Raw genomic sequence first — 25321 nt, forward strand, 5'->3', positions numbered from 1 at the left:
CAGCCGAGATGGGTCCCCCGGGCCCCTCTTCATGGCGGGAGGTTCCTGGGGTCCGTCAGGGAGCTGAGGGCAGAACAGCGCATCTGGGGTGACATCACGAGGAAAAGCAAAATAGACGGGGCCACGGGAAGTACCACGAACCGGAAGTGTGAATTCCACGGTGAGTAACGTGCAGCTTGCCCAGGCCCACGGGGAGCCTGGCAGGGGTGCCAGCTGGGCGGACAGGGGCAGTGAGAGTCACAGGAGATGATGGCTGGGGCCAGGCTGCCCTGCCCTGCTCAGGGACAGCACCTACTCAGCCCCTGTGAACTGCACTTTCGCTCAACACACGGTAGGGCCTGGGTTCAAGTCCTGGCTCCATCCCTTAACTGGGCTAGCCCTTTAGCCTTCTTTGGTCTCATTTTCCTCATCTGTGAAGGAAGTGACAACAGTGCCACCTGGCGTGGCTTCTGTGATGATAAGCCAGTGCACCGAGCCCGGCATACGGGGACCCGAGAGAAGAACAGGTTGTTATTATCGCTACTGCTGTTATCATTTCTGTGAATATGACTGTCACTCGCCCTCTGGGCCTCAGCTGGTGAATTTGTGCAAAGTCAGAACTAGAATCCAGTTCTCCTAACACAAGAATCCAGATGGTTTTCCGACTTAAATTCTTGGTGTAAATTCCTCCCCTACGTCATGACCATCCTGTACTAACTTACCACAACCCTAGCAGAGCTCAGTTATGTATAACCAGCTGCAAATCTGAATTTCCACATGAAATCCTCCAAGTGTGGGAGCCACGGGCAGCCCCAGGCCCTGTGTGGTCAGCATGCTGGGTCCAGGTTGCCAACTCAGCTACAAGACCAGAGGAACCTGAGTCAGCGTCCCCAGGCCTCAGTGGGGCTTTCAAACCGCCACAAACCAGGGGGCTTCAGGCAGACCCTGGTGCTTCTGTCAACCACAAAACAGGACTGAACAGAAAAACACTGCTCATTCTCTGCCAAAAAGAGCCCTGTACTGTCGCAGGTAGGAAAAGTCTTAAGTTTAAAAGTGTCATTATGAGCGAGGTATTTCTGAAATTTCAAAATAAAAATGGAAAAGAAGAAAGCATGCTGTAATACCTAACTGGTCACTGCACATTATCCAGCACATCAAATGTGGGATGGGCTGTTATTTATAAACACGTCCTCTAAATGATGGACCTCCAATAACAGGAATTAGAGGACAAAAAGCATTTCAACTGTAGACTTACTTTCTAAATCAGACTCTGAAAACACCTGCTCAAGAATGATACATTTTAAACTACAGGGTGGTGCCTGACAGATGTTCTGGACTCTGGGCCAGTGTCCAGGTGGCCTCAGCCCTGGAGGAGCTACTGGGTGGCACTGCTGTCTGAGAGGATGGACCCCTCTCGTCCTCCCTCACCCCACATGGGCCTGTGTCTGCTCCACCTCCTCCTCCGTGTAAGGGCCTCCCCTTGGACAATACTCCCAGTGTGTGCTCCCTTCTCAGGGACTTCTGGTCCCTGGGCCCTGTCCTCTGCAACGTCCCCAATCTCTCTCTCTCTCTCTCCCTCTTTTGGGCCATTCTGTTCCGCATACAGACATGCTCTGATATCGCCTATCACAAAAACAGGCCAGGCACGGTGGCTCGCGCCTGTAAATCCCAACATTTTGGGAGGCCAAGGCAGGTGGATCACTTGAAGTCAGGAGTTCAAGACCAGCCCGGTCAACAGAGTGAAACCCCATGTCTACTAAAAATACAAAAATTAGCCAGGTGTGGTGGCGTGTGCCTGGAGTCTCAGCCATGCCGGAGGCTGAGGCTGGAGAATGGCTTGAACCTGGGAGGCGGCGGTTGCAGTGAGCCGAGATCACACCACTGCACTCCAGCCTGGGTGACAGACTGAGACTCTGTCTCAAAATAAAAAAAACTAAAAACACCTCCTCCCTTGGTACCACAACCCTCTCTGCACCCACAACCCCCCCTGCACCCACAACCCACCTGCACCCACAACCCTCTCTGCACCCACAACCCCCCCTGCACCCACAACCCTCTCTGCACCCACAACCCTCCCTGCACCCACAACCCTCCCTGCACCCACAACCCTCTCTGCACCCACAACCCTCTCTGCACCCACAACCCCCCCTGCACCCACAACCCTCTCTGCACCCACAACCCTCCCTGCACACCACCACCAAGCTCATGTGGGCATCATAAAAAGCCACGGATTCTAATGCCAGGCACAATTTCAGAAGGGTCACAGCGAAACACGTCACTTTCTATTTGATGTTGACTTCCCAAACCACAGAGCGTCTTCCAGTTCTACGAGAGTGTCACATCCTGAGGTGAGGCGCTGTACATGAGCTGTCCTTTACCCTCAGGACTTTGTGCAAGTTTGTCTAATAAGGGTTTACAAAAAATGAAGGATTCCTTGGCACTTGCTGCTTGAAAAAAAATGTTTTTAATGAAAGAACGAAGGAATGAGTCAGACGGGATTTGTAACTCACCAACTGCTGAATGACTCTCTCGACCAGTGTTGAAAACGTAATGTCCTCAGTTTCTCTGTTGTCGAACACATATTTAATCAGCTTGGCGATGGTCTCCGTATCTGTTTCTGATTCAAACTCGTAGCCTTTGCTTTCCTGGAATATGCAGTAGGCACAGTGTGACAGATTGGTCATTGCACAATGCCTGCCTGGCCAGCTCCCTCTCCTCCCTGGTGATCTGCCCTTGGAGTGACTTAAATCAAGAACAAGGAAAACTGGGAAGGGACGAAAAATGTTTGCCAGCATCACACAGCCAAATACTTCTGAGTCACTCCGGGAGGCCCTGAGATCACCCCACCTCAGAAGCTCGCCCTTGCCACTAATCTGGACATTGCAAAATAACAGCAGTCAAAATGATAAAATACGTTGAGTCAAATCCACCCACATCCCAACTAACACCACAAAGCCTTTCAAATTTTAGACATTCACTCTCTAACTTTCTGCCCCAACTCCGCTGGTACACAAGTCGCTGTGCTATATACGCAGACGGTTTAATAAAACAATGTTCCTGTTATTTTGATTCTGGGAATCTGCAGTGGCCCTGGAGATAAATGCTAATGCCCTGTTATCTTCCTCAAACGCGATCTGCAGGGCCTGGCTCAGCTGAGGCAGAGGTTCCTGCTCAACACAGTGACGTGGCTGAGTGTGAGGCTCAGTTCCCACACTGGTTTCCGCAAGGGAATGAGCTGGTTGTAAAGTTTCTGGGGAGACCAATCCCACCAGATTGAGACATCACCTGGGGGAAGCATCTTACCAGAAATTTCCTCAGATCTTTGTAATTTGTGATGATCCCATTGTGGATGACAACAAATTCTGAAAAAGAAGTTAGGAGAGAAATGCTATTGGGAAGGAAGTTCACGTCAGATGTGAAGAGAGATGATTTCAAGGCTTGAGAACTCTCGGCAAACTCCAGGCCTCAAGACTTCTGTTAAGCACACTTTGTTTACAGTGATTAGCACTGATGTCTGCGACAATGGAACTAGAGATTAGCACCAGGGATGTCTAGGGCAGCGGCTGCTACAGTGGGAACCCGAGGAGATACACATCCTTCGTTCAGTGGTTCAGTGACCAGCAGCCACCAGCCTGACTGTGCAGCGTGCTCTCCTCTGTGTGCTACTATTGTATCAAACAGGCTTTGGGGTGCATGTCCCATGGGGATGATGAACGCTTCATTCCAGAAATGATTCCAGGCAGTCTCAACTGGCTTTAGGCACAAAGAGGTCGCAAAGAACAGTCCAGCCCGTGCTTTATTGGACCCACACTGTGTTGTAAAAATATTTGAGTTTTTAAAATTCTGAGGGTTCACTTTAAAATCCTGGTTTCCTTGGGGGAAAAATCCCAGAAGTTCTGGCATCCCCAGGCTCAGCCACATTCCTGCACAGCAGGATTTGCCGGCTGCAGCTTCTCCCACCTCCCCCAGGCCTGCTGCACTCGCACTCACGGGTGGTTTCCTGCACAGGTAGCACTCCCGCTGACCCCTCACGGTGGTTTCCTGCACAGGGAGCACTCCCGCTGACCCCTCACGGGTGGTTTCCTGCACAGGGAGCACTCCCGCTGACCCCTCACGGGTGGTTTCCTGCACAGGGAGCACTCCCGCTGACCCCTCATGGGTGGTTTCCTGCACAGGGAGCACCCCCACTGACCCCTCACGGTGGTTTCCTGCACAGGGAGCACCCCCGCTGACCCCTCACGGTGGTTTCCTGCACAGGGAGCACTCCCGCTGACCCCTCACGGTGGTTTCCTGCACAGGGAGCACTCCCGCTGACCCGGGACGGGCTGGAGTGGGGTGGGCTGCAGTGAGGGATGTCTGCCTCCACCCCACTGCATTTTCTCAATAAAGAGCAGGGGTATGAGGGCCTTGAGGGAAGGGTCCAAGGCCAGCCTGATAATTTTTCTGGGCACGTAGCCCCGTTTTCCTCTCCTCCTAGAGGACATAAAGATTCCCTATTGCCCTTAAGGTTCAATAATTCCACCAGGAGGTGTCTAGATGTTGGATATGCTTCATAAATATTGACTACTTTTTTTTCAAAGCATCGCTGTGAAGTCTTATTTATTATTATTACTTTTTGAGATGGACTCTCACTCTGTCGCCCAGGCTGGAATGCAGTGACATGACCTTGGCTCACTGCAACCACAGCCTCCCGGGGTTCAAGCAATTCTCTGGCCTCAGCCTCCCGAGTGGCTGGAATTACAGGTGTCCACCACCACGTCTGGCTAATCTTTGTATTTTGTTAGTAGAGACGGGGTTTCCACATGTTGGCCAGGCTGGTCTCGAACTCCTGACCTCAGGTGATCCACTCACCTCGGCCTCCCAAAGTGCTGGAATTACAGGCTTGAGCCACCACACCCGGCCTATTGACTATTTTTGATCCCCTCTTTGAATCTCTACTCAAGTTTTCCTTTATTTCAGGAAAGATTTCTCCCACAGCATTTTAAAAAATCTTTTCCATTATTCTTTTTCTTTATTCTCACCATGATTTCCTCTATTTAAAAAAATCGTATTGTTTGTTTATGTGAGGTCACACTAAAAAATGGGAGGGCTTAAATAAGAAAAGCCCAGTTTCAACAGATGTGCTGACCACAGCTCAGCTCTGTTTTTCATTTATTTAATTTTCACTGCTCTGTGTTCTGATCGCTTCTTGTGCACACCAGTCACCCATATTAACTGGCTCCACCTCCATCCCCTTCTCCATATTAACTGGCTCCACCTCCATTCCCTTCTCCATATTAACTGGCTCCACCTCCATTCCCTTCTCCATATTAACTGGCTCCACATCCATCCCCTTCTCCATATTAACTGGCTCCACATCCATCCCCTTCTCCATATTAACTGGCTCCACCTCCATCCCCTTCTCCATATTAACTGGCTCCACATCCATCCCCTTCTCCATATTAACTGGCTCCACCTCCATCCCCTTCTCCATTTTGTTTAGTATCTTTGGTGATACTGGTTTTTTTTTTTTTTTTTTTTTTTTTGAGGCAGAGTCTCACTCTGTCGCCCAGGCTGGAGTGCAGTGGTGCCATCTCAGCTCACTACAAGCTCCGCCTCCCAGGTTCATGCCATTCTCCTGCCTCAGCCTCCCCAGCAGCTGGGACCACAGGCGCTGCCACCTCGCCCGGCTAATTTTTTGTATTTTTAGTAGAGACGGGGTTTCACTGTGGTAGCCAGGATGGTCTCCATCTCCTGACCTCGTGATCCACCCGCCTCGGCCTCCCAAAGTGCTGGGATTACAGGCGTGAGCCACAGTGCCTGGCCGGTGATATTGTTTCTTTACATTATTCTCTTAATTCTGTCACACTTTCTTTCATCTCAGTCTATGATCCTATCATTAATTTGTTTCCTAGAATCCATGTTGTCTTTGCAAAATCTTTGTGTCATTTCCCTGTGCAGTGTAGCTGCTGGGTGTTCAGTGTAGCTGCTGGGTGTGCAGCGTAGCTGCTGCGTGTGCAGCGTAGCTGCTGGGTGTTCAGCGTAGCTGCTGGGTGTGCAGCGTAGCTGCTGGGTGTGCAGCGTAGCTGCTGCGTGTGCAGCGTAGCTGCTGGGTGTGCAGCGTAGCTGCTGCGTGTGCAGTGTAGCTGCTGCGTGTGCAGTGTAGCTGCTGGGTGTGCAGTGTAGCTGCTGGGTGTTCAGACTTCCTTAAAAGCATGCTCTTCAGCTATCACTGCTGAATTGTCAAAGAAATTTTATAAATCTTTGCTTATTGCCCTGTTGTTTCCTTTTCAATTACTCATCCTGAGTCAGGGCTGGAGTGTCCAAGTTTGGGTGTCTCCTTGGAGGTGGGTCTCCTTGGAGCCTCCCTGCTTTGGGGACACAGTGAGAATCACTGTCTGCACCGAAGTGGGGGATTTTCCAACGAGGTTCCTTTTATCACTCAGGAGGGCAGAACACTGTGGCTGAAGTGGCAACACCTCAGGGCACTTGGTCTGGGTGCAGTGTTTTCTCGGCCAGCGTGACCGCTCCAGAGACCAGCTTCTGCGTCTGACCTGGGCTCTGGCCAAATGTACATTCTAGGTCCTCAGCACCATGGGGTCTGCTGTCCTCCTCCTGGATACAGGGTGTGTGCCTCAGTGATGAAACGCCCTAAGGTTCAGGGGGTGAGCCAGAACCAAGGAACAGGCCCCAGCAAAAACCTCACTCCCTCAAGACTCTGACCACGTGGACGCCTGCGTGAGTAGCCCTGGCCCCTGTGATACCACCAGGCTGCTCTGCTGAGCGGGGTGGACGGGGCTCTCCTTCCGTTCTCTGGGGGACACCGTCCCTTCCAAACTGGGCAGGGTGAGCTGCTGACCCTGCAGAGTGCTCTGGGGAGAAGCAGCACCACTGTTCTTTCTGCGGATGGGGGGGGGTGCCTGCCCATCCCGCCCAGTTACACTGCCTCGGAGAACCACTAATCTGCAGTGGGTAGGGGGCACCAAGCAGGCTGGTGCTACTCTCCTGTGGCCTGGCTTCCACCAGGATTAACCGCAGAGGGACCCGTCAAGTGCCAAGGCTTAGTGCCTGCTAATAAGCTCCGTGTAACTGCTCTGATGTATTTGGTCCTATCTAACATCAGGCTTGGCACGAACTTACACGATGCCACAGGATGTCTTGCGTTGGGGGGTCCGGCTGACTTCAGAAATCACTCTCTATGCTGTACACCCTCGCTTGGCATGTCCAGGTTGGGGGCTTCAGGGGGTTGTGACCAGACCAGGACTCACCTAGAGTGGGGGACCCCCTGGAAGGCCCAGGTTATATCTTAGACTCCGGCCTGCCCTTGGAGGCCTGGGAGGAGACAGGGATTAGATCCTCTCTCCCACTCCACGCCCACTGCAGGGGACCCGGCGCCCTGGGACTGACCACAGACCCCTGAGGGCAGCCACCAGGAGGTGCAGACCTACCAGTCTTTCCCCCGTGAGAGGGGGCAAGGGTGTCATTTAAAAGAATCGCGCGTGGAAAATCATCCTGGGGCCCCAGGCAAGTGACACAGACCTGTGAGCTGGCCTGAGGGGGTGACTGGGCGAACAGGAAAGCCTGAAACCCACCAAGGACAGCAGTTGCAGCGACCTTGGCCCTTTGCCAACCCGTGGTGCTCCAACTCACCATCAGCTCAGTGTTTCCAGATCCTCCAGTTTTTCAAGGGATGCCAGAAGTCTGGACTTTTATGCACAGTGATTCTCAATTTTTAAAAACATGAAGCAGGCCGGGCGCGGTGGCTCAAGCCTGTAATCCCAGCACTTTGGGAGGCCAAGGCGGGCGGATCACGAGGTCAGGAGATTGAGACCATCCTGGCTAACCCGGTGAAACCTCGTCTCTACTAAAAAATACAAAAACCTAGCCAGGCGAGGTGGCGGGCGCCTGTAGTCCCAGCTACTCGGGAGGCTGAGGCAGGAGAATGGCGTAAACCCGGGAGGCGGAGCTTGCAGTGAGCTGAGATCCGGCCACTGTGCTCCAGCCTGGGCGACAGAGCGAGACTCCGTCTCAAAAAAAAAAAAAAACAAAACATGAATCAAGGTGAGTTGAGGGCTCTCCACCTGGGAAGAGCCCTCGGCTTCCGGCTGCAGCCCCTACTTCTCCAAACCCTAAGCCTCTGGCGCTGAGGTTTCCTGCTGGGGCCCACCGTGCATCAGGCATCAATCGAGATCAGCACAGCCCCTGCCCTCACCTGGACCATTCCGCGGGGAAGAGATGGGTTTAGCTGCATAAGGACAGAACCCATCCTTCCCTGAAGGCACAGCCTTCTGCAACATTTCCGTCGCTTGGGGAGGAAGAGTGCCCAGACCCCTCAGTCCCGCACGCGGCCTCGTCCCACATATGGGCTGGGTTCCAAGGAGCCAGCAGCTCTCCTGGTTAAGTGCCACGGTTTTCCTGTGCACTCCTGGGAGGCCAGCACCGCCCTGGACCAGGCTGCCTGCCTCCTGACTGAGGTCCAGGCCACTGGCGGATCTCTGGGAGAGGGGTCATCCGCATTCTCTTGGGAAGACGAAGCAGGCTGGGAAGTCAGAAGTGGGCGTGGAACCTGCTTTGGTGGGCACTGGCCCTGACACAGCTCAGGGTGAGGTGGAACCGTGGGGACGGGAAAGCATGCCACGTACCGTTGCCTTTGTCCGAGCGCTGGGGGTGGCTATTGACAGCACTGGGGACTCCGTGGGTGGCCCAGCGCGTGTGGGCAATGCCGAAGTGTGTCTCAAACTCCACTTTTAAGTCCATGCTGTCTTGTTCTAAATGAAAAGAAAATCAGTTTGCCACACTTGAACCACAAGCCTTGGCCCAGGACTGTGAGGGTAACCTGGTGTCATTACCAAGTCACATCACCCACACCGACGGCACCTCCCCGCCGGCTCCCACCCCGGGAGTCCACACAGGCCCACACACCGCCCATGCTGAGGATTATTTACTACTTGTCTGTAGCTTAGCTCTCTTCTTCACAGAAATAAACTTGCTTTAAAAAGAAAATGATATATCCCTACCATAAACACAAAAGCAGTATCATTTGCCAGAATTAAAATAACTACTATATATAACTATTAACACTTAAAAAAATTATCCCCGTGCTGCCACCACCTAAAATAAACCATCCCACACCCTGCGAAGCCCGGTTTTACAGCATGGGCTTAACCCTCCTTCTGCGTATCTGAGCCGGGACAAGTGAAAATCTCCAGCGTCCGACGCTGTTGGAACACAGTCCTGGAAAGCGGTGGGTGCCGCACTGGCTCCTCCCGCTCCGAGGCCCTCCACTTACTGTAGAGTTCTTCATCGAGAGCCTTGACTTTGCCCCGTTTCTTGACCAGCTGAATGTGTCTTTCTTTGACGTCATCATTATTCCCATCGATGGCCACACCTGTGATGTAGACATTATTTGTTATATTGGAACTTAAGCTTTTTCTCACACACTTAGCACAAGTGCTCCACAGGGCCAGGGCTGCGTGCCCCGGGCTGTCTGTTTACGGCGGGTTGGAGAGCTGGACAGTTTTCAGGAAATCTACTTTGAAAGAGGCTTAACAGCAAGTGGAGAAGCTCCTGCCTCCTCCCGGGCCGCAGCTGCCCCCAGCCCCGCTCCTGCCCAGGGTGAGCCCCTCGGGACGCTTCCCCACTGCAGGTGCTACCAGGCCCTCGGCTGAGGGCAATGGGCCCAGGCAGGGCATTCATCCCAAGGGCTCCCCACATTGTGACATTTTCGTTGCATTTCCACTGCGTTAGTCAGTGTTTTTCCCATCGTCTATCATAAGAGTCAACGGGGATCTAAAATAATTGGGATCCCCCTTTCTCCTCGGGCTGCATAATCAAACAGGGTCAACAGACTAAACATCCACCTCTGTAGTGAGTGGAGGCCTGAACTCTGAGGCAGCCACCCGGTGCAGCGCTGTGTAGCCACTTAGAAACCTACTTAGAAAGACTTTAGGATCGGCCGGGCACGGTGGCTCACACCTATAATCCCAGCACTTTGGGAGGCCAAAGCAGGTGGATCACGAGGTCAAGAGATCAAGACCATCCTGGCCAACATGGTGAAACCCCGATTCTACTAAAAGTACAAAAATTAGCCAGGTATGGTGGTGGGCACCCATAATCCCAGCTATTTGGGAGGCTGAGGCAGGAGAATCACTTGAACCCGGGAGGTGGAGTTTGCAGTGAGCCGAGATAGCGTCACTGCACTCCAGCCTGGGTGACAGAGCGAGACTCCATCTCAAAAAAAAAAAAAAAAAAAAAGAATGAAAGAGTTTAGGCTCATAGAAATGCTAAGTGAAAAGAGAAGAAAATAAAATTACAAAATTGCATATTTTTTGTAAATATGCAAATATTGATGTACAACACCTCTTCCACTCTCCACCACAGACCACCCCAACAGACAAGAGCGACCAGAGGGGGGACCCAACGACTGGGGGTCGGGTCCTTGTTTAATGAAGCCACCTCACTGAGGTAGGCCTGGCAAGCGCAAAGCTGTGCACACTCAACGTTTACACTTGATGAGCTTGGAGGCCCACATGCCCCCGGGAAACCATCACCGCAGTCTATGCCATCAACCTATCACCTCCGAGCGTCTCCTCCTGCCCTCTTTATGTATCGTTTTGTGTGTGATAAGAGGACTTAGCACACGCTCTACCCTCTTGGCTGGGCTCACTGGCTCACACCTATAATCTCAGTGCTTTGGGAGGCAGAGGCAGGAGGATCACTTGAGGCTACGCCGGGCAACACAGTGAGACCTCATCTCTACAAAATCAAAAAATTAACCGGGTGTGGTGGTGTGTGCCTGTAGTCCCAGCTGCTGAGGAGGCTGAGGGTCGCCTGAGCCCAGAGTCTGAGACTGCAGGGAGCCAATTTCTTGGAACTGTACTCCAGCCTGAGAGATAAAAATAAAAAACTACCCTTTTGGCAAATTTGTATGTGCACAATACAGTGTTGTCCAGGTCCGTCACCGTGCGCTGCAGGGCAGCCGTCCTGGACGTACTCACGCGGCGTGACTGCGGCTTCCTACCCTCTCTGCTTCCTGATGGGGGACTTCTGATGAAGGGGGTTTTCTGGGGTTTTTTACCCTTGTTCCTTCCTTCTATTTGTCTACGGTTTTCTAATTTCTTTAACGGACAAGTGTTATTTTTATATTGACAAGAGACGTTAAAAAGTAGCAGAAAAATGCCCAGGTTGTACACCCCCCTGCAGAGGACATGGGTGAGCCCAGAGCAGCGGAGCCCCGTCCCCAGCCACGAGGCGGGCGGCCGCAGACCCACCTGCCGAGTCATAGCCTCTGTACTCCAGCCGCTGCAGGCCCTTGATGAGGGTTTCAAAGATCTCCTTCCTGGTCCGGGGGACTCTGTAGTTCATGTAGGCAAAGATTCCTGTTCCAGGAGAAAAAAAAATGGCGCATTCATAAAATACTCAGCTCGTGTTTGGAAGAAGACGCTTGTGGGGATGCACCAAGGTGGCATCACAAAGCGCTCCCAGGGGCTTACGGAGGTGGGTGTGCCCCTCCCCAGCACAGCTGAAGAACGGCGTGCCCCTTCTTCCCCCTGTGACCCCCAGAAAGTCTATGTCACGTGTCTCGGGCTGGCAGTTTCACTGCGGAGAACTCATCCTATGCTGCACTTGCAGGAGGCAGCTTTCAGTGTGGCAAAGTCCATAAGAGAAAAGGCAGCCATGAAACTCGACCACCTTGGGACATCCGGAAGTCCCCACCTCCACGCACTCCCCGGTTTGCCACGCACACACCTAGGAGCGCCGCAGGAAGTGACGGCAGCCCCTGGGGCAGATGGGACGGGCGCCAGGGACTTTGCTTCCACGGTCCCCTTCTCCGTAAGGCTGGAGCTTGGCCTTAAATAAGCACTACGTGAGCCTGGGAGCGGTGGCTCACACCTGTCATTCCAGCACTTTGGGAGGCCGAGATGAGTGAATCACCTGAGGTCAGGAGTTCGAGACCAGCCTGGCCAACATGGTGAAACCCCATCTCTACTAAAAATGCAAAAATTATCTGGGCGTGGTGGCGCGTGCCTCTAATCCCAGCTACTCGGGAGGCTGAGGCAGGAAAATTGCTTGAACCAGGGAGCTGGAGGTTGCAGTGGGCCGAGATCGTGCCACAGCACTCCAGTCTGGCAACAGAGCTAGACTCTGTCTCAAAATTTAAAAAGCACTACTTTTACGACAGCAAGAACAAAACCATCTCATGCCCCTTGGCCCCTGCAGAATCCTTATGTTCAAGGTAGGCCTGAGTCAAGAAGATTTTGTTCCACTTGACTTTCTGTATTCGTATTTCAAGATAATATTTTTCCAAATAGAAAGTTAGCCATTGTGGTGTTGGTTCCGCCTTCCAGATTCCTGCACTCCTCAATCGTGATGACAGATCCTTGATCTCCTCTCTCCTGCCCTGTGCATACCCCATCCCCATCCCATCATCGCTCTGTCCTTTCATCCTCTCTCCCACTGTTTAGGAAAGCCTGCCCACCTCAAAGCTCAGCTCCAGCCCCCGCCCTGGGCGGGTGTGCTCCTGGCTCTGGCCACCTCAGTGCTCTCACATCATGGGTTACCCACAGTGCCCACCGAGGGCGCAGGCTGGTGCTTCTATCTTTGTGTTCCTCACTGTGTGTTGGCACCCAGTCCTGTTCACATGTGGAGCAGAATATGTGATGAGTGTGTATCCACATCCACGGAGGGAGGCAACAGTGCGGGTCATAGAAACGTCACTGGGTTTCAGGCATATTCACAGTAACTGTCCTAGTCGGCTTGGGCTGCTGTAACAAAATACCACAGACGGCCTGGGTTATAAGCCACAGACATCTATTCTCACAGTTCTGGAGGCTGAGAAGTCCAAGATCAAGGTGCCGGCAGACTCAGTGTCTGGTGAGGGCCCATTCCTCACAGTGACTTCTCATTCCAACCTCGTATGGTGGAAGGGGCGGGGGTCTCTCTGGAGGTTTTATTTTTTTGAGATGGAGTCTCGCTCTGTAGCCCAGGCTGGAGTGCAGTGGTGCGATCTCGGCTCACTGCAAGCTCCGCCTCCCGGGTTCACGCCATTCTCCTGCCTCAGCCTCCCGAGTAGCTGGGACTACAGGCGCCCAACACCACGCCCAGCTAATATTTTTTGTATTTTTAGTAGAGACGGGGTTTCACCATGTTAGCCAGGATGATCTTGATCTCCCGACCTCGTGATCCACCCTCCTTGGTCTCCCAAAGTGCTGGGATGACAGAAGTGAGCCCCCGCGCCCGGCCCCGCAGTTTTTAAATAAGGGCACTCCTCCCATTTGTGAGGCCCCTGTCCCCATGACCCATTCACCTCCCCAAGGCCCCACCTAGTGACATCGCCATGCAGGTGAGGATTTCCGCAGACAATGACGGGGGAACACAAACTCTCAGACCACAAAGGCAACTCGCCTTACGGAGAACGCCCTGTCGGCCGGGCACTGGGCCACCAGGTCCCAAACAGCCTCTGAGGCTAGTCCATGGCCCTCCTCTTAACTTCTAGACCAGAGCCACAGGGGAGCCTGTGACTCGTCCAGAGCCAGAGTGGAACCAAGAATCCCCAACTCAGGACTTAAACATTCCTACCCACTGGCCAGTGCCCTGGGATGGAGGCCACGAGGGTTACAAGAAGGTTTATTTTCCCAACTATGTTTTGCTGGGATGAGAGAAAGATCTGATCAGGATTGAAATGCTTCCAGAGGTGAACCTCGGAGAGGACAACCTGCCCACAGAGAGGACAACCTGCCCACAGAGAGGACAACCTGCCCACAGATAACGGAGAGTTGACCGTGATTATACACAAAACCACCTGGAACATCTCTGGTCGTTGAAAGATCAGATTCATGTCAATACGCTGCATCTGAATAAATGACTAAACCTCAATGAAATGAATGTTATATTCCTGAACTGTGAGCGAGGTCCCATCATATAAACTTAATTAATCTACAAACAGTCAAAAATAGGCAATAAAATTAAATAGTACTATAAATTATACTTAACATGCTTCCTGAAAGCTACTGGACACAGGATACGTTTACACACATGTACTAAGGTAGGGGATTTATATATAAAAATATGTACACTGTGCTTTCTGAGCAGTTATAGGCGTTTTCTTTTAAAATCTGCCAAGGGCAATTTTCTCGGTAGGCTATTTTTGTCTTCCTCGCCGTCTTTAGGTCAGGTGAGAGGAGCTGAATGTAAGGGCTGTGTGTGCAGTTCAGGCCCTTCTCCGGCAGGGCCGAAGTGCCCCCAGCGAGGGCTGCACAGGGCTGCTGCTGCTATTTATGGTTCCAGAGGCTCACACGACAGCCCCCAAACCTCTGGGCATGGGAGGTACTTTTGCCACCTTAGTTTTTAAAAAGATAGTTATTTTTTGATATGGTTTCACTGTCTCCCCACCCAAATCTCATCTTGAATTGCAGCTCCTACAATTCCCCAGTGCTAGGAGGTAACTGAATCACGGGGGTGGATCTTTCCCGTGCAGTTCTCGTGAGAGTAAGTCTCACGAGATCCGATGGTTTTATAAAGGGGAGCTTCCCTGCACAAACTCTCTTCTCTTGTCTGCCGCCCCGTGAGACCTGCCTTTCACCTTCGTCATGACTATGAGGCCCCCCCAGCCATGTGGAACTGTGAGTCCATTAAACCTTTTTCTTTTGTAAATTGCCCAGTCTTGGGCATGTCTTTAACAGCAGCATGAAAATGGAGTAATACATCTTTGAATGTCAATTAAAAATTTTTAACAGCTTCCTTGAGATATAAGTCATGTACCATAGCATACTCCCATCTAAAGCATGCAATTCAGTGGTTTAGTATATTCAGAGTTGTGCAATTATCACCATTCATGTTTAGGTGAAATATTTTTTCCTTTTTGAGACAGGGTCTCGCTCTGTTGCCTAGGCTGGAGTGCAGTGGTGTGATCTCAGCTCACTGCAACCTCGAACTCCCAGGCCCAAGCTATCCCCACAGCCTTGGCCTCACAAAGTGCTGGGATTACAGGCATAAGCCACCGTGCCCAGCCTTGGTGAAATTTTCATAACATTAATTCTTCTAAAAACAACCAGAGGCCGGCACAGTGGCTCACGCCTGTAATCCTAGCACTTTGGGAGGCCAAGCCGGGCAGATCACGAGGTCAGGAGTTCGAGACCAGCCTGGCCAACATGATGAAACCCTGTCTGAACTAAAAAAATAAAAAAATTAGCTGGGTGTGGTAGTGCACACCTGTAATCCCAGCTACTCAGGAGGCTGAGGCAGGAGAATCTCTCGAACTCGGGAGGCAGTGGTTGCAGTGAGCTGAGATCGCGCCACTGTACTCCAGCCTGGGTGACAGAGAGAGACTCCATCTCAAAAACAAAAACCAAAAAAGAAAGAAAGAAAGAAAGAAACAACCAGAAAATTCCCTGTGGGCACATGGTCCAATTCTGGTCAATGTAAAGACCACAGTTAAGCGAGGGAGGGAACAACTCAATACAATTTTTGTTGGAGTCTTTTACACTAAACTTTCCTGGCATCCTGGCTGGGAACGTTCTAGAATTATACCTGTACCACCCTAAGGGAAGCAGACATCACAGATGACACAAAGGTTCAGAAATGTACCCACTGCCAACTCTGAAAAGGTTTTGCATCTGAGTGATGTTCCCGAGTGCTTCATGAGTCAGCTCTGCATCTCCCCCCTGCAGCTCCCCTGCCTCCCAGCCAGGCTTCACTCCCGCACGCACGTCAGGCGAGAACGTTCGGCAGGCTCCGCAAGGCGCCTCTGACTTTCGGACCCATGACAGCCTCCTGGACGGCAGCAGGGGTGTAAGAGGTCCTTGTCCTCAGGACCACCCGCTGGGTCCGTACCCAGGCACAGCATGGCAGTTCACTGCAGTGAGAAAAGTGGCCAAGGAGCGGTTTTCACCGTCTTTGCGCAAGAACGCATAAATCTCATTTTCCCCACAAGCCCTCTTGCATAGTGACATCTCTTCAGTCGTTTCTTTCATGAAGGAAGCTCTGTTTCTTTCCTTTTGCAGCTCATCCTCTTGGCTGGATCCTCCCTGCACTCTACTGCACTCAAGTGAATAAAACAGCATTCACACTGTGCTCTGATTCTTTAAAAATAAAACACAAAATAAAATGAAGCTCCTTTCCCAGGAATTTCTCCTGCTGTTTACATCAGAATTCCCTTTTGGAATTCCTTCCATCCATAAATAAGAGCTACGATGAGAATCCATTTTTTAAAACCTATGAGGTCGGTAAAGATCAAACAGTTTGACAGTGAGAGTTTAAATCTGCATACCCTCTTTGGAAGGCAATTTGGCAATCTCTCAAAATTAAAAAAGTACACATCTGTGGACCAGAGCTGTTGGGCTTCTAGGAAGGTATCCAGCGGACGTCTTCGCGGAGATGTGTGTGCACACGTGTGAGGATGGCTGCTCAGGGCTCTTGTGGTTGTCAAAGACTAGCGACAGCCTGACGTCTGGCAGGGGCCGGGCAAGAGACAGTGCAGCCACACAGCAGGGCCTTTTGGAGGCAGCTCTCAACAGAGCAAGGGAAAGCTGGCATTCTCTTGGAAGGCAATGTACATCTCCAAGATGTGTCAAGGGGAAAAGAAGCTTGCAGAACATGAGTAAATTATGCAAGGGTTGGGGGAGGAGCATGCAGCATTTCTAGAAGGGCACCCGCCCAGAGGGCCGTCCGTGGTAGCCTCTGAGGTCACTGGACGTCGAGCAGAAACTTCCTTTCCACTGCACGAGTCCTCTTTATACGGTTAAGACGTTTCACCGTGTGCCAGTATAATACGTGACATGTGCCCCTACGTGAATGAGGTGGTGGAGAGAACATCATCATTATCTAGATGCCAGATAATGTCTAAATAGGCCAAGACTTCATTCCATCCACCGGGAGATGTCCTAGCCAAGGCCTGAGGGTTGACATGGACCAGCTGTTTGGACAGTGGTGTACACGACACAGACCTGCCTGGTTCACCCTGATTTCCTGTGGCACCGGCACTCCGGTGAGGGGGACCCGAGAGCTTCTGGGGACAGGAGGAGTAATCACGCAGCACCTGGGACCCCGGCCAGGCCAGACCTCCGTCTGGTTCTGCTTTCCACCAGTGCTCTAACCCTCCTGGCATGTCCGAAGCACCAGGACCACAACGGCCCTTCCCTCTGCAGGGGACGCCAGCCCTGACCTGGCCAGGCCCTCTTGCCCGTCGACCTCTCCAGCGGGGCTGGGCCCACCTGACTTAGCTGGTCCCCAGTTCCACTCCCCTGAAGAACAACAGCCATACGAGGGCTGTAAGAAAGGGCTACCTGAGCACATGCCCCAGCCTTAAAAACACCAGCCCAGGGCCACCCACCTGGGTTGGCTTCCTCCCTGCCACTGCCATTCACCAGCCAAGGCACAGCCAGAAGCACAGAGGCCATGGCCAGTGCTGGAACCCACCTCGAACCCCAGCTCCACCCCTTGATTTTGGTGCAGCCTCCAGCAAGTCACTGAACGTTCGGACCTCAGTTTCCCTGTCAGTGAAACAAGGGTGATGGCTACAATAGTGCCTGCCACAGGGCAAGGAGCTTGAGAAGTTATCCCTTGAGAGATTATCATTCAATAAAACCAAGGGGGAAATAGTACCATTTACTGTCATTTCATCTTGGCCTTCTGCCTGGGGAAATAATGGTTAAACCAAATGTGTTACTTGGCTGTGGCTTGATCAAGATTTAATTCATCTGTAAATAGTTGTCAGGCCCACGAGGCCGCATTGCTGTACTGGGTGCTGCAAGCTACCGGGATGGACCCAGCAGGGGGCCTCACTGAGGGCTCCAGAGAAGGACAGGGATGCACAGGGACCTCCCAAGCCCGCAGAGGAGGTGGGAAAGGGCTTCCCGCTGGGGTGGGAGTAGACAGCTCTTTGCAAAGCTGGCTCTTGCTAGCTCTTTGCAAAGGTGGCTCTGACCCATTCTGCAGGTTTTAGCACACAGGTTCCCTATGCGAGCCTTTCCCGCCGCCTTTTCCAGCCACATAGCCCTGGTTTTTCGACGCAGCACTTGCTTCCTTGTGTTTTTCTTCGGCTCCCCGCTGGATTGTAACCTTCTGGAGGATGGGACCACATCTGTCTCATCCATTGCTGAGTCCTGAGCACCTGGCCTGGGGCCTGGCACATCTTAGGTGCTCAATAAATCCATGTTGAGTGAACGAATAAATGAACAGGTGGAGGAATGCCAGAGAAGGTAGCCTTTGCGCTGGGCCTGAGACAGCCACCCTCCGCCAAGCACAAGCAGCTCTGCTCGCTGGGACCCACAGCAAGGACAAGAGGGACACAAAGAAAGGAGGTCCCTGAGTGCCAGCCCCTTACAATGGGAGCACGGCGCCACCAGAGCTCTCAGTTAACCCCAAGACATTCAAACACAGAGGCTTACGTCCCCCGCACAACACCCCCGGCCCCGTGCACCGTGAGGATCCCAGAACCAGCATGAGGACAGCCTTCTAATCAAATGAGCCAGGACCTAGGGAAGGCCCCCAGCACCCTGCTGCGTGGCCTGCAGGGTAGACCACCATCTACAGGGGCTCCCCACATGCCAACCCTTCCCAAACCTCACCTCCTCTAATCCTCACGACATCCTGTGCCAAGAAACTGTGGTTCCCAGGGATAGAGGTGGCATCTGAGGCTCCACCTCCAAAGACTTGAGTAGTTCACAGCCAGGTCTGCCTGACTGCAAGCCTGGGCTCACCACTTCTACCCCCACGCCCCCACAATCAGCACAGAAACCTACCCCAAGGAGAGAGACATGGCTCACACAGAGGGTCCCTGGCTTCGGGGGAGATGCCCGCCTAGCACCAGATGGGTCCAGGACAGGTGCTGCCCCCTGAGAGCCAAACCCCACCACACGACAGTCCAGCTTCCAACTCCACCTTTTTCTTCCTATTCGGCCCCCTCCCCACGAGGGTCTCGGTGACCACGGCAAGGCACGTTCCAGCTACGTCCCTCTCTCGTCCTCTCTGCCCCGGGGGACCACCGCCTGAAGTCAGCCCCTCCTGCTGTCTGGCCTGAGCCCGCCTTGCTTCCCATGCCATCCTGCAGTGTCCGCTCTCTGGGTCCCACTCCCGCAGGGTGCCCTCAGCCCAGTGCGTGTGCCCCTCGGGTTCCCAGGCCTATGCACATGTGATGCCTCCTCCAACCCCCTACCCCAAATGAAGATCTTTCCCTCCTCTGAACCCCTTTTCCATCTTTCCGCCCCCTTTCCAAGGCCTCTGTCACTTCCTGCCTTGATCTACTGCTCTTTCCTGGCCTCCACTCCCAGGGCTGCCCGTGGCGTAGGCATCACCGGCAGGCGACAGGATTTTAAGTGAGCTGAGAACGGAGCAGCAAATGACACCAAACTTCTTTAGGGGAAAGTCCTCCCCTTTCTGTTACTCTTCTTAGCTTGGAAATCTCGCAGAACTGAGAGGGAACAGACATCAGGCCTAGCAAACCTGGGAGCAGTCTTATTTCTCACACTGAACTGACAGGGGATGGACTCAGCCAGGTGGTGGATGCTAAGCGCCCAGAGGGGCTGGGCAGGGAGGGGCCTTCGGGTTCCCAGGAGCCTGCAGAGGGTTGGGATTGAGAGGCCAGGAGAGCTGAAGGCAGGAGGGCCTGAAAATCAGGCTTCATGGAAAGTCCCAGATACAGGAGCCTGGAGTTCTTTTTAAATAAAGGGAGCACTTTGCAACCTCTACAAAGATGGCCCTGGGCCAAGCATCCTTCCCACCGGCAGGAGAGCCCAGGTGGCTTGGAGAAAGGCCCGGTCTGGGGGCAGAGGCTGCCCTGGCCCCACCACCCAGCTTGGTCATGTCCCCTGCGGTCACCCACCCAGAGCTTCCAGACAGTCTTTCAGGGCCCTATCCTCAAAACTGATAGACAAAATGAACCGGGAAAGGTCCCAAAGGGAGAGGGACCAAGAAAAACTCAATGGGATTCCAGAAGGACTTGTCATGAGCCCTCCGAGAGGAGACTGTAGACCCTTTGGCCCGGCTCACTGCTATGACCTGGGGCTTCCAGCACTTCCTCTGTACAAGGCCCGAGAGATCACACAGGAAGTCAGGAGCAAAGACACCACGAAGGAGCACACGGGCAGGGGCCTCTGAAGCTCAGGGTTCAACCCCCAAGTGACAGATAATGACAATGACCAGCGCAGGGAGGTGACATTCCCTGGACACCCAGCCAGAAGGTCAGCCGCACCGGGGCACTGAATTCCTGGGATTTTCTTTACACCCCCCGGAGTGCTGAGGGCGGGGGGCGGGGGGGCTGGTGAGGGGTGGGGGGTGGGGGGTGCGGGTGGTGGTGGAGGGAGGAAGGGTTTGCGGCCTGGGGGGTGGGGAAGACTCCACTTCGCAGCAGCCAGGCTGGGCCCATGTTCTGATTCTGGTGATGCTGTTTTGAAAAATCTCTCCAACTTTCCAAGCACAGGCTTCCCAGCGAAAGCCCAGCCCTCACTGTGAGTGAGGAGACCGTTCCGGGGAGAGGCCCAGCCAGTGCCCCGCACAGGAGAGGCTGGCTCTGGGGAGCTATGTCACCACCCACCCAGGCCGGGACTCTCCCCTCAGAGAGTCTGTCTTTCTCCCTCCATCTGGTGCTTCTCAGAACTGAAGGGACTGACCTTTGCAGTCCATGAGCCTCCTAGAGATTAGATAATATCCCAGGTCCCAAACTGCATTACTTCCTGTCTCCACAGAAGAGTACGGCCAAGTTGAACATGTGCCTCAATGAGTCTCATGAAATTCCCGAGCGTGTGCACGTGTGTGCCTAGGCCTGCCTGTGTGTGTTGGGGGAAGAGGGACAGGTCCACTCTCCTGGGAGAGGCCCACAGGTGTGGGGAGTCCCCTGGGCCTTGGGCTAGGGCTGCTGAGAAGCTGTGGCCTCTCTGACCATCCAGCCCTCATTCTCATACACTAGGAAGAGTCACTTGGTGAGGTGGGGATGACAATTCCTGCCACCTCCTTGCAGAAACAAGATCAAAGCTGGAGGTGCTGTGCGTGCATGTGATCCCACGCCAGGCTCTTTCAGAAAGGCAGAGGAACCTGTGGGCCTGGCGGGGGCCCTGAGCAGACCCAGCACCTGGCTCAGGGTGAAAAGGGGACTTGGCTCCCCTGGAGACAGCCCTAGCCTGCCCCAGGCCTCTTCCAGACCCCAGGGGTTAAAGTAACCTCACCATTGGAATCCATGAGATAACAGACTCCGCTTCCTGCGGTCACCCGGACAGGACATTTCTTTTTTTTTTTTCTTTTTTTGAGACAGAGTCTTGCTCTGTCACCAGGCTGGAGTGCAGTGGTGCGATCTCGGCTCACTGCAACCTCTGCCTCCCGGGTTCAAGCAATTCTCCTGCCTCAGCCTCCCAAGTAGCTAGGACTACAGATGTGCGCCACCACACCTGGCTAATTTTTTGTATTTTAGTAGACACGGGGTTGGTCAGGATGGTCTCGATCTCCTGACCTCATGATCCGCCTGCCTTGGCCTCTGGAAGTGCTGGGATTACATGCATGAGTCCCTGTGCCCAGCCATTTCTATTTTTTAATAGAAAAGTTGCTAGTGTCCCTTTCATTCTTACAGTTTCACCAAAAACAAAGGGGGAAGTGACATATACTCTAAAATTTAATTAAAAGAAAAAAAAACTTAAGAAAAGAAGGGGACAGGTATAGTGGCTCATGCCTGTAATCCCAGCACTTTGGTAGGCCAAAGTGGGAGGATGGCTTGAGCCCAGGAGTTCAAGGATGCAGTGAGCCATGACTGCCCCACTGCATCCCAGCCTGGGTAACAGAGTGAGACTCTGCCTCTAAAAATAAAAATAAAATACCTAAATAGTTCAGTTGTTTTATTGTGGAATTCATTTTCAAAATTTTCTCTCAAACATATAATCTCAAATTAATCTCTCTTAATAAACTAATTTTGCTAGATACAAAAATAATCTCTCAATTGAAAAGCACTGTTTACTGACGCTACACCATAAAGATATAAAAAGAAGGTTTTTCTGAACTTGGGAAACTCCTGAGGAGGCAGTGGACGGCTGCAGCCAGCACAGAGCCTGGAGCAACACAGCCACAAGCCAAGGAATGTGGCAGCCCCAGGAGCTGGGAGAGGCCGGCGACGGATTCTCCCTGGAGCCTCTGGAGGAGGCACAGCCCTGGAGGTACCTTGATCTGGCCCGGTAAAACCGATTCTGGACCTGTGGCCTCCAGTACTGTGAGAGAATACGCAGCCCTGGAGGTACCTTGATCTGGCCTGGTAAAACCGATTCTGGACCTGTGGCCTCCAGTACTGTGAGAGAATACATTTCTGTTGTTTCAAATCAGCAAGTCTGCGGTCATTTGTTACAGCAGCCCGTGGAGACCACCGCACCAACCAGGACAAAAGATGGTGACGTCAAGGCAAGGGCTTCACCTTCTGGCAAGAACTAAAGATTCTCCAATTCTTCACAGTGATTGTGGTTTTTTTCTTTTTTCTCCCTCACGGATTACTCAGTGCAGTATGGGAAGCACAGGGACGGTTTACAAATTCGCGGATGGGAAGCACAAATCCTTCCCACCAAATCCCCAGGCATTCCTGGTCCCTGCTGCCATGCCTTGGCTCATGCTGTGCCCCAGCCCAGCGTGCCCGCCACCCCCTCCTCTCTGCAGAGCTTGTGCTTGTGTCTGGGCCCTTGTGGCACTGCCCCAGGTCCCTCCCTTTCTTCCTAGGAAAGTCAGCTCCTGCCTCTGTTGTGCAGAGTCCCATCAGTGAGTGAAGCAGCTGGGAAGGACTGGGAGAACAGAGGAGTTTGCGTCCATCACCCAAGGGGTCACCCAGGCGCTATTTGGAAATAAGGACTCAGGGTTGCTTATCTTCAGATTTTATCAAGAGAAGCCAAAACTCCCACCTACGTATGTGAAATCCCCCAGTTTTGTACGTTGGTAACTAACATAGGAAAAGGTTAAAACCCCATGACCCAAACAAAAAGATGTCTGCCTTCCCGGTTCGGCCAGTACTCCACCAGGCTGTAGCCCGTGCTCAAGGTCCTCCCTCCACAGCAGCACTGCCCCGATCGGCATCCCGTCCCTACTGGTGACCAGTCTCTGGACTGGCCCTGTGGCTCACCTGCCCCTTCTTTCAGGGGAGGACCACACCCATGAGATCTTCGAGTCCCCCAAGGCCTGGAAAACACAGGGCATTTCCACTAGTGGCTGAATGAAAAAGGAAGGAAAGGAGGGAGAGAGGGAGGAAATATTGTAAATTTTCTGGCGCAGAAAGTCAGCAAAATGCCAGCAACTTTCAGAGTGTCATTTCAGCTAAATTCTCAGTGCACTGAACGTTTTTGAGAATCATCTGCTGTTTGCAGAGGATCAACTACTGCTGAGTCCTGGCTTCCCGTGAAAGAAGCAGCAGGATAAAGGACAGCAAGACATAATCTCAGCGGTGTCATCGCCAAGTGATAAGGAAGGGCCGTAGGTCTCCGCCCCTGTGGGAACGGCCCAAAGGATCTGAGACCCGAGGACTGCTCAGACGCCAGATGCGCACAGACTTGGCAGGGCCTCAGCTTCCCCAGCGTAAAGTGAAGAGCTTATCTGGTTCTTTCTAGGAGCATCTTCACGATTCTTGCAGTATCCTTGTACTAACAGCATAATCACTACTTTTTTTTTTCTGTAGAAATTGATTAAATTTTCAAAAATTTAAATGAATTCATGCCAAAACAAAACAACCATAAAAGGAAAATCAGTATCACTTGTCAAACATACTCAGACCATCATTCCCCCAAAACAGACCAATGTATTCAATTCTAGCCAGCTGCTACTGCCTGCTCTGAGCCAGGAATGGCTTCCCCTGTGCAAAGGATACTTAGCAAGTGTCAGAGATGTTAACGACACATTGGCACCCAGGTGAAACCTTCTCCTGATGTTCTTGAAAAGGAAATAAGCTTCTCATGCAGGGATTCCAGGACTTCCTGCTGAGCTGTGCCCTCCCCACTTCCCCCACCCTGCCCCCAGGCCCAGATCAGCAAATCTGGGAATTCTGAGAAGGCACCTAACCCAGCACACACTCTTCGATTCTGGCTCCGAGTGGGCATCCCCATGGACCGCAGCCACTCCTGAGCCCTGGGTGTCCTTTGGGGACCTCAAGCTCCTTCTCACATACAACCACAAGTCAGTACCAGAAGATCTGAGGACACAGGTGGTCACACCCCAAGCTCAACCTTTCCCTAGGAGACAACGTGTGTGTGACCCTCTAAGAAGCAGAACAAACACGCTTGTGATGTTGTGAGCTGGGGGAGGTAGAGCCCCCCCAAAGCTCACAGAGACTTGGGAAAAAGCTAGATGCCAGTAGAAAGGAGGATGACAGGCAGGGGTGGCAGTGGGGGCAGAGGAGCATTCAAAAAGGAAGGGGAAGGAGAGCCTCTGGTGCCGGGGGGGGCAGACCCTCCTGGTTCAAGGGTCTCCTGCACAAGTCTGGTTCCAAGGCCACCAGCTTTGGTCAAGGGTCTTGAATGCCACACTGGGAGGTTTGGAACCCCCAGGGCTTGGACATCTGGCAAAACTGCCACCTTTGCCTCATCTCTGTTCCCAGAAACACCCAAAGGTGGCTCTACACATGGCGAATGGCGTCTGGGAGTACGAGATTTTAGCCGAGGGCTCAGGAATTTCAACGGATGCCCGTTCAGCCAGGGTGAGGCTGCAACCCGAAGCAGGCTGCCCGCTCCGCCGTAGGTCGTTCCCTTCTGCTGAGCGGCTGGCCTCCCAAACAAGGCCTGCACAGACCTCGGCCAGGCTCACCGCGGGCGCACCCCACCCCGGCCCTCAGCAAAGGCAGAGAGAGGCCTTTCATGGCTTCAGAAGTTCCTGCAGGTCCCCCAGCCACAGGCGGCTGGAATGGGTAACTGAATCCTACTCAAGGAAAAAAAAAAAAAGCACAGTGACCTTTTGTCCCAGCAGAAGTTCCCGGCTCTCTCCCGGCCAGCGGAGGCGGCCCAGCCAGGAGAGTAAAGAATTGCAGATGTGCGCTCCGTTCCGGGCCGCGGCCGCCCTCCCCACGGTCCCGCAGCCACGCAGGACAGCGCCCGCCCGCCGCGGGCATCGGACGCCCGGCCCCGCTCCCCGCCCCGGACTCCCTCTCGTAGCTTCGGGCCGAGGCTCCGGCAGCGGCTGCCTCTTCCCCGCGCAAAGAGGGGGCAACACGGCACCAACCCTTCCAGGCACCAGAGGTTCCTTTGGGGTCGCGAGGAGGACGCGCAGGCCCCGCTGAGCGCGCTGACGCCGCGGGGGCGACCCGGCGGGCTGGGGGGACGGCGGGGCGGGGTCGCCTGTCCTCCCCTCGGTGGGCGCGGCGGGCTGACCGGGATGGGCGCCCCGCACCCGGGCTGCGCCGGCTGCCCGTGGCCGCCTCTGTGGG

The 25321-nt window shown here is 53.3% G+C and overlaps 1 protein-coding gene across 1 annotated transcript in view; it reads right to left on the reverse strand.

The window, feature by feature from the left end:
- Positions 1–25321, reverse strand: part of GFPT2 (glutamine-fructose-6-phosphate transaminase 2) — a 53618-nt gene that overhangs the window by 27813 nt on the left and 484 nt on the right. Inside the window, exons 2-6 of the mRNA XM_001106226.5 lie at positions 11229–11336; positions 9248–9346; positions 8601–8726; positions 3283–3341; positions 2490–2624 (exon numbers count right to left, since the gene is read on the reverse strand). Of these exons, the coding sequence (XP_001106226.2) occupies positions 2490–2624; positions 3283–3341; positions 8601–8726; positions 9248–9346; positions 11229–11336 (527 nt within the window). The remainder of the gene's footprint in view (positions 1–2489; positions 2625–3282; positions 3342–8600; positions 8727–9247; positions 9347–11228; positions 11337–25321) is intronic.

Source organism: Macaca mulatta, chromosome 6 (genome assembly GCF_049350105.2).
Source record: "Macaca mulatta isolate MMU2019108-1 chromosome 6, T2T-MMU8v2.0, whole genome shotgun sequence".
In the NCBI taxonomy this organism is placed as follows: domain Eukaryota; kingdom Metazoa; phylum Chordata; class Mammalia; order Primates; family Cercopithecidae; genus Macaca; species Macaca mulatta.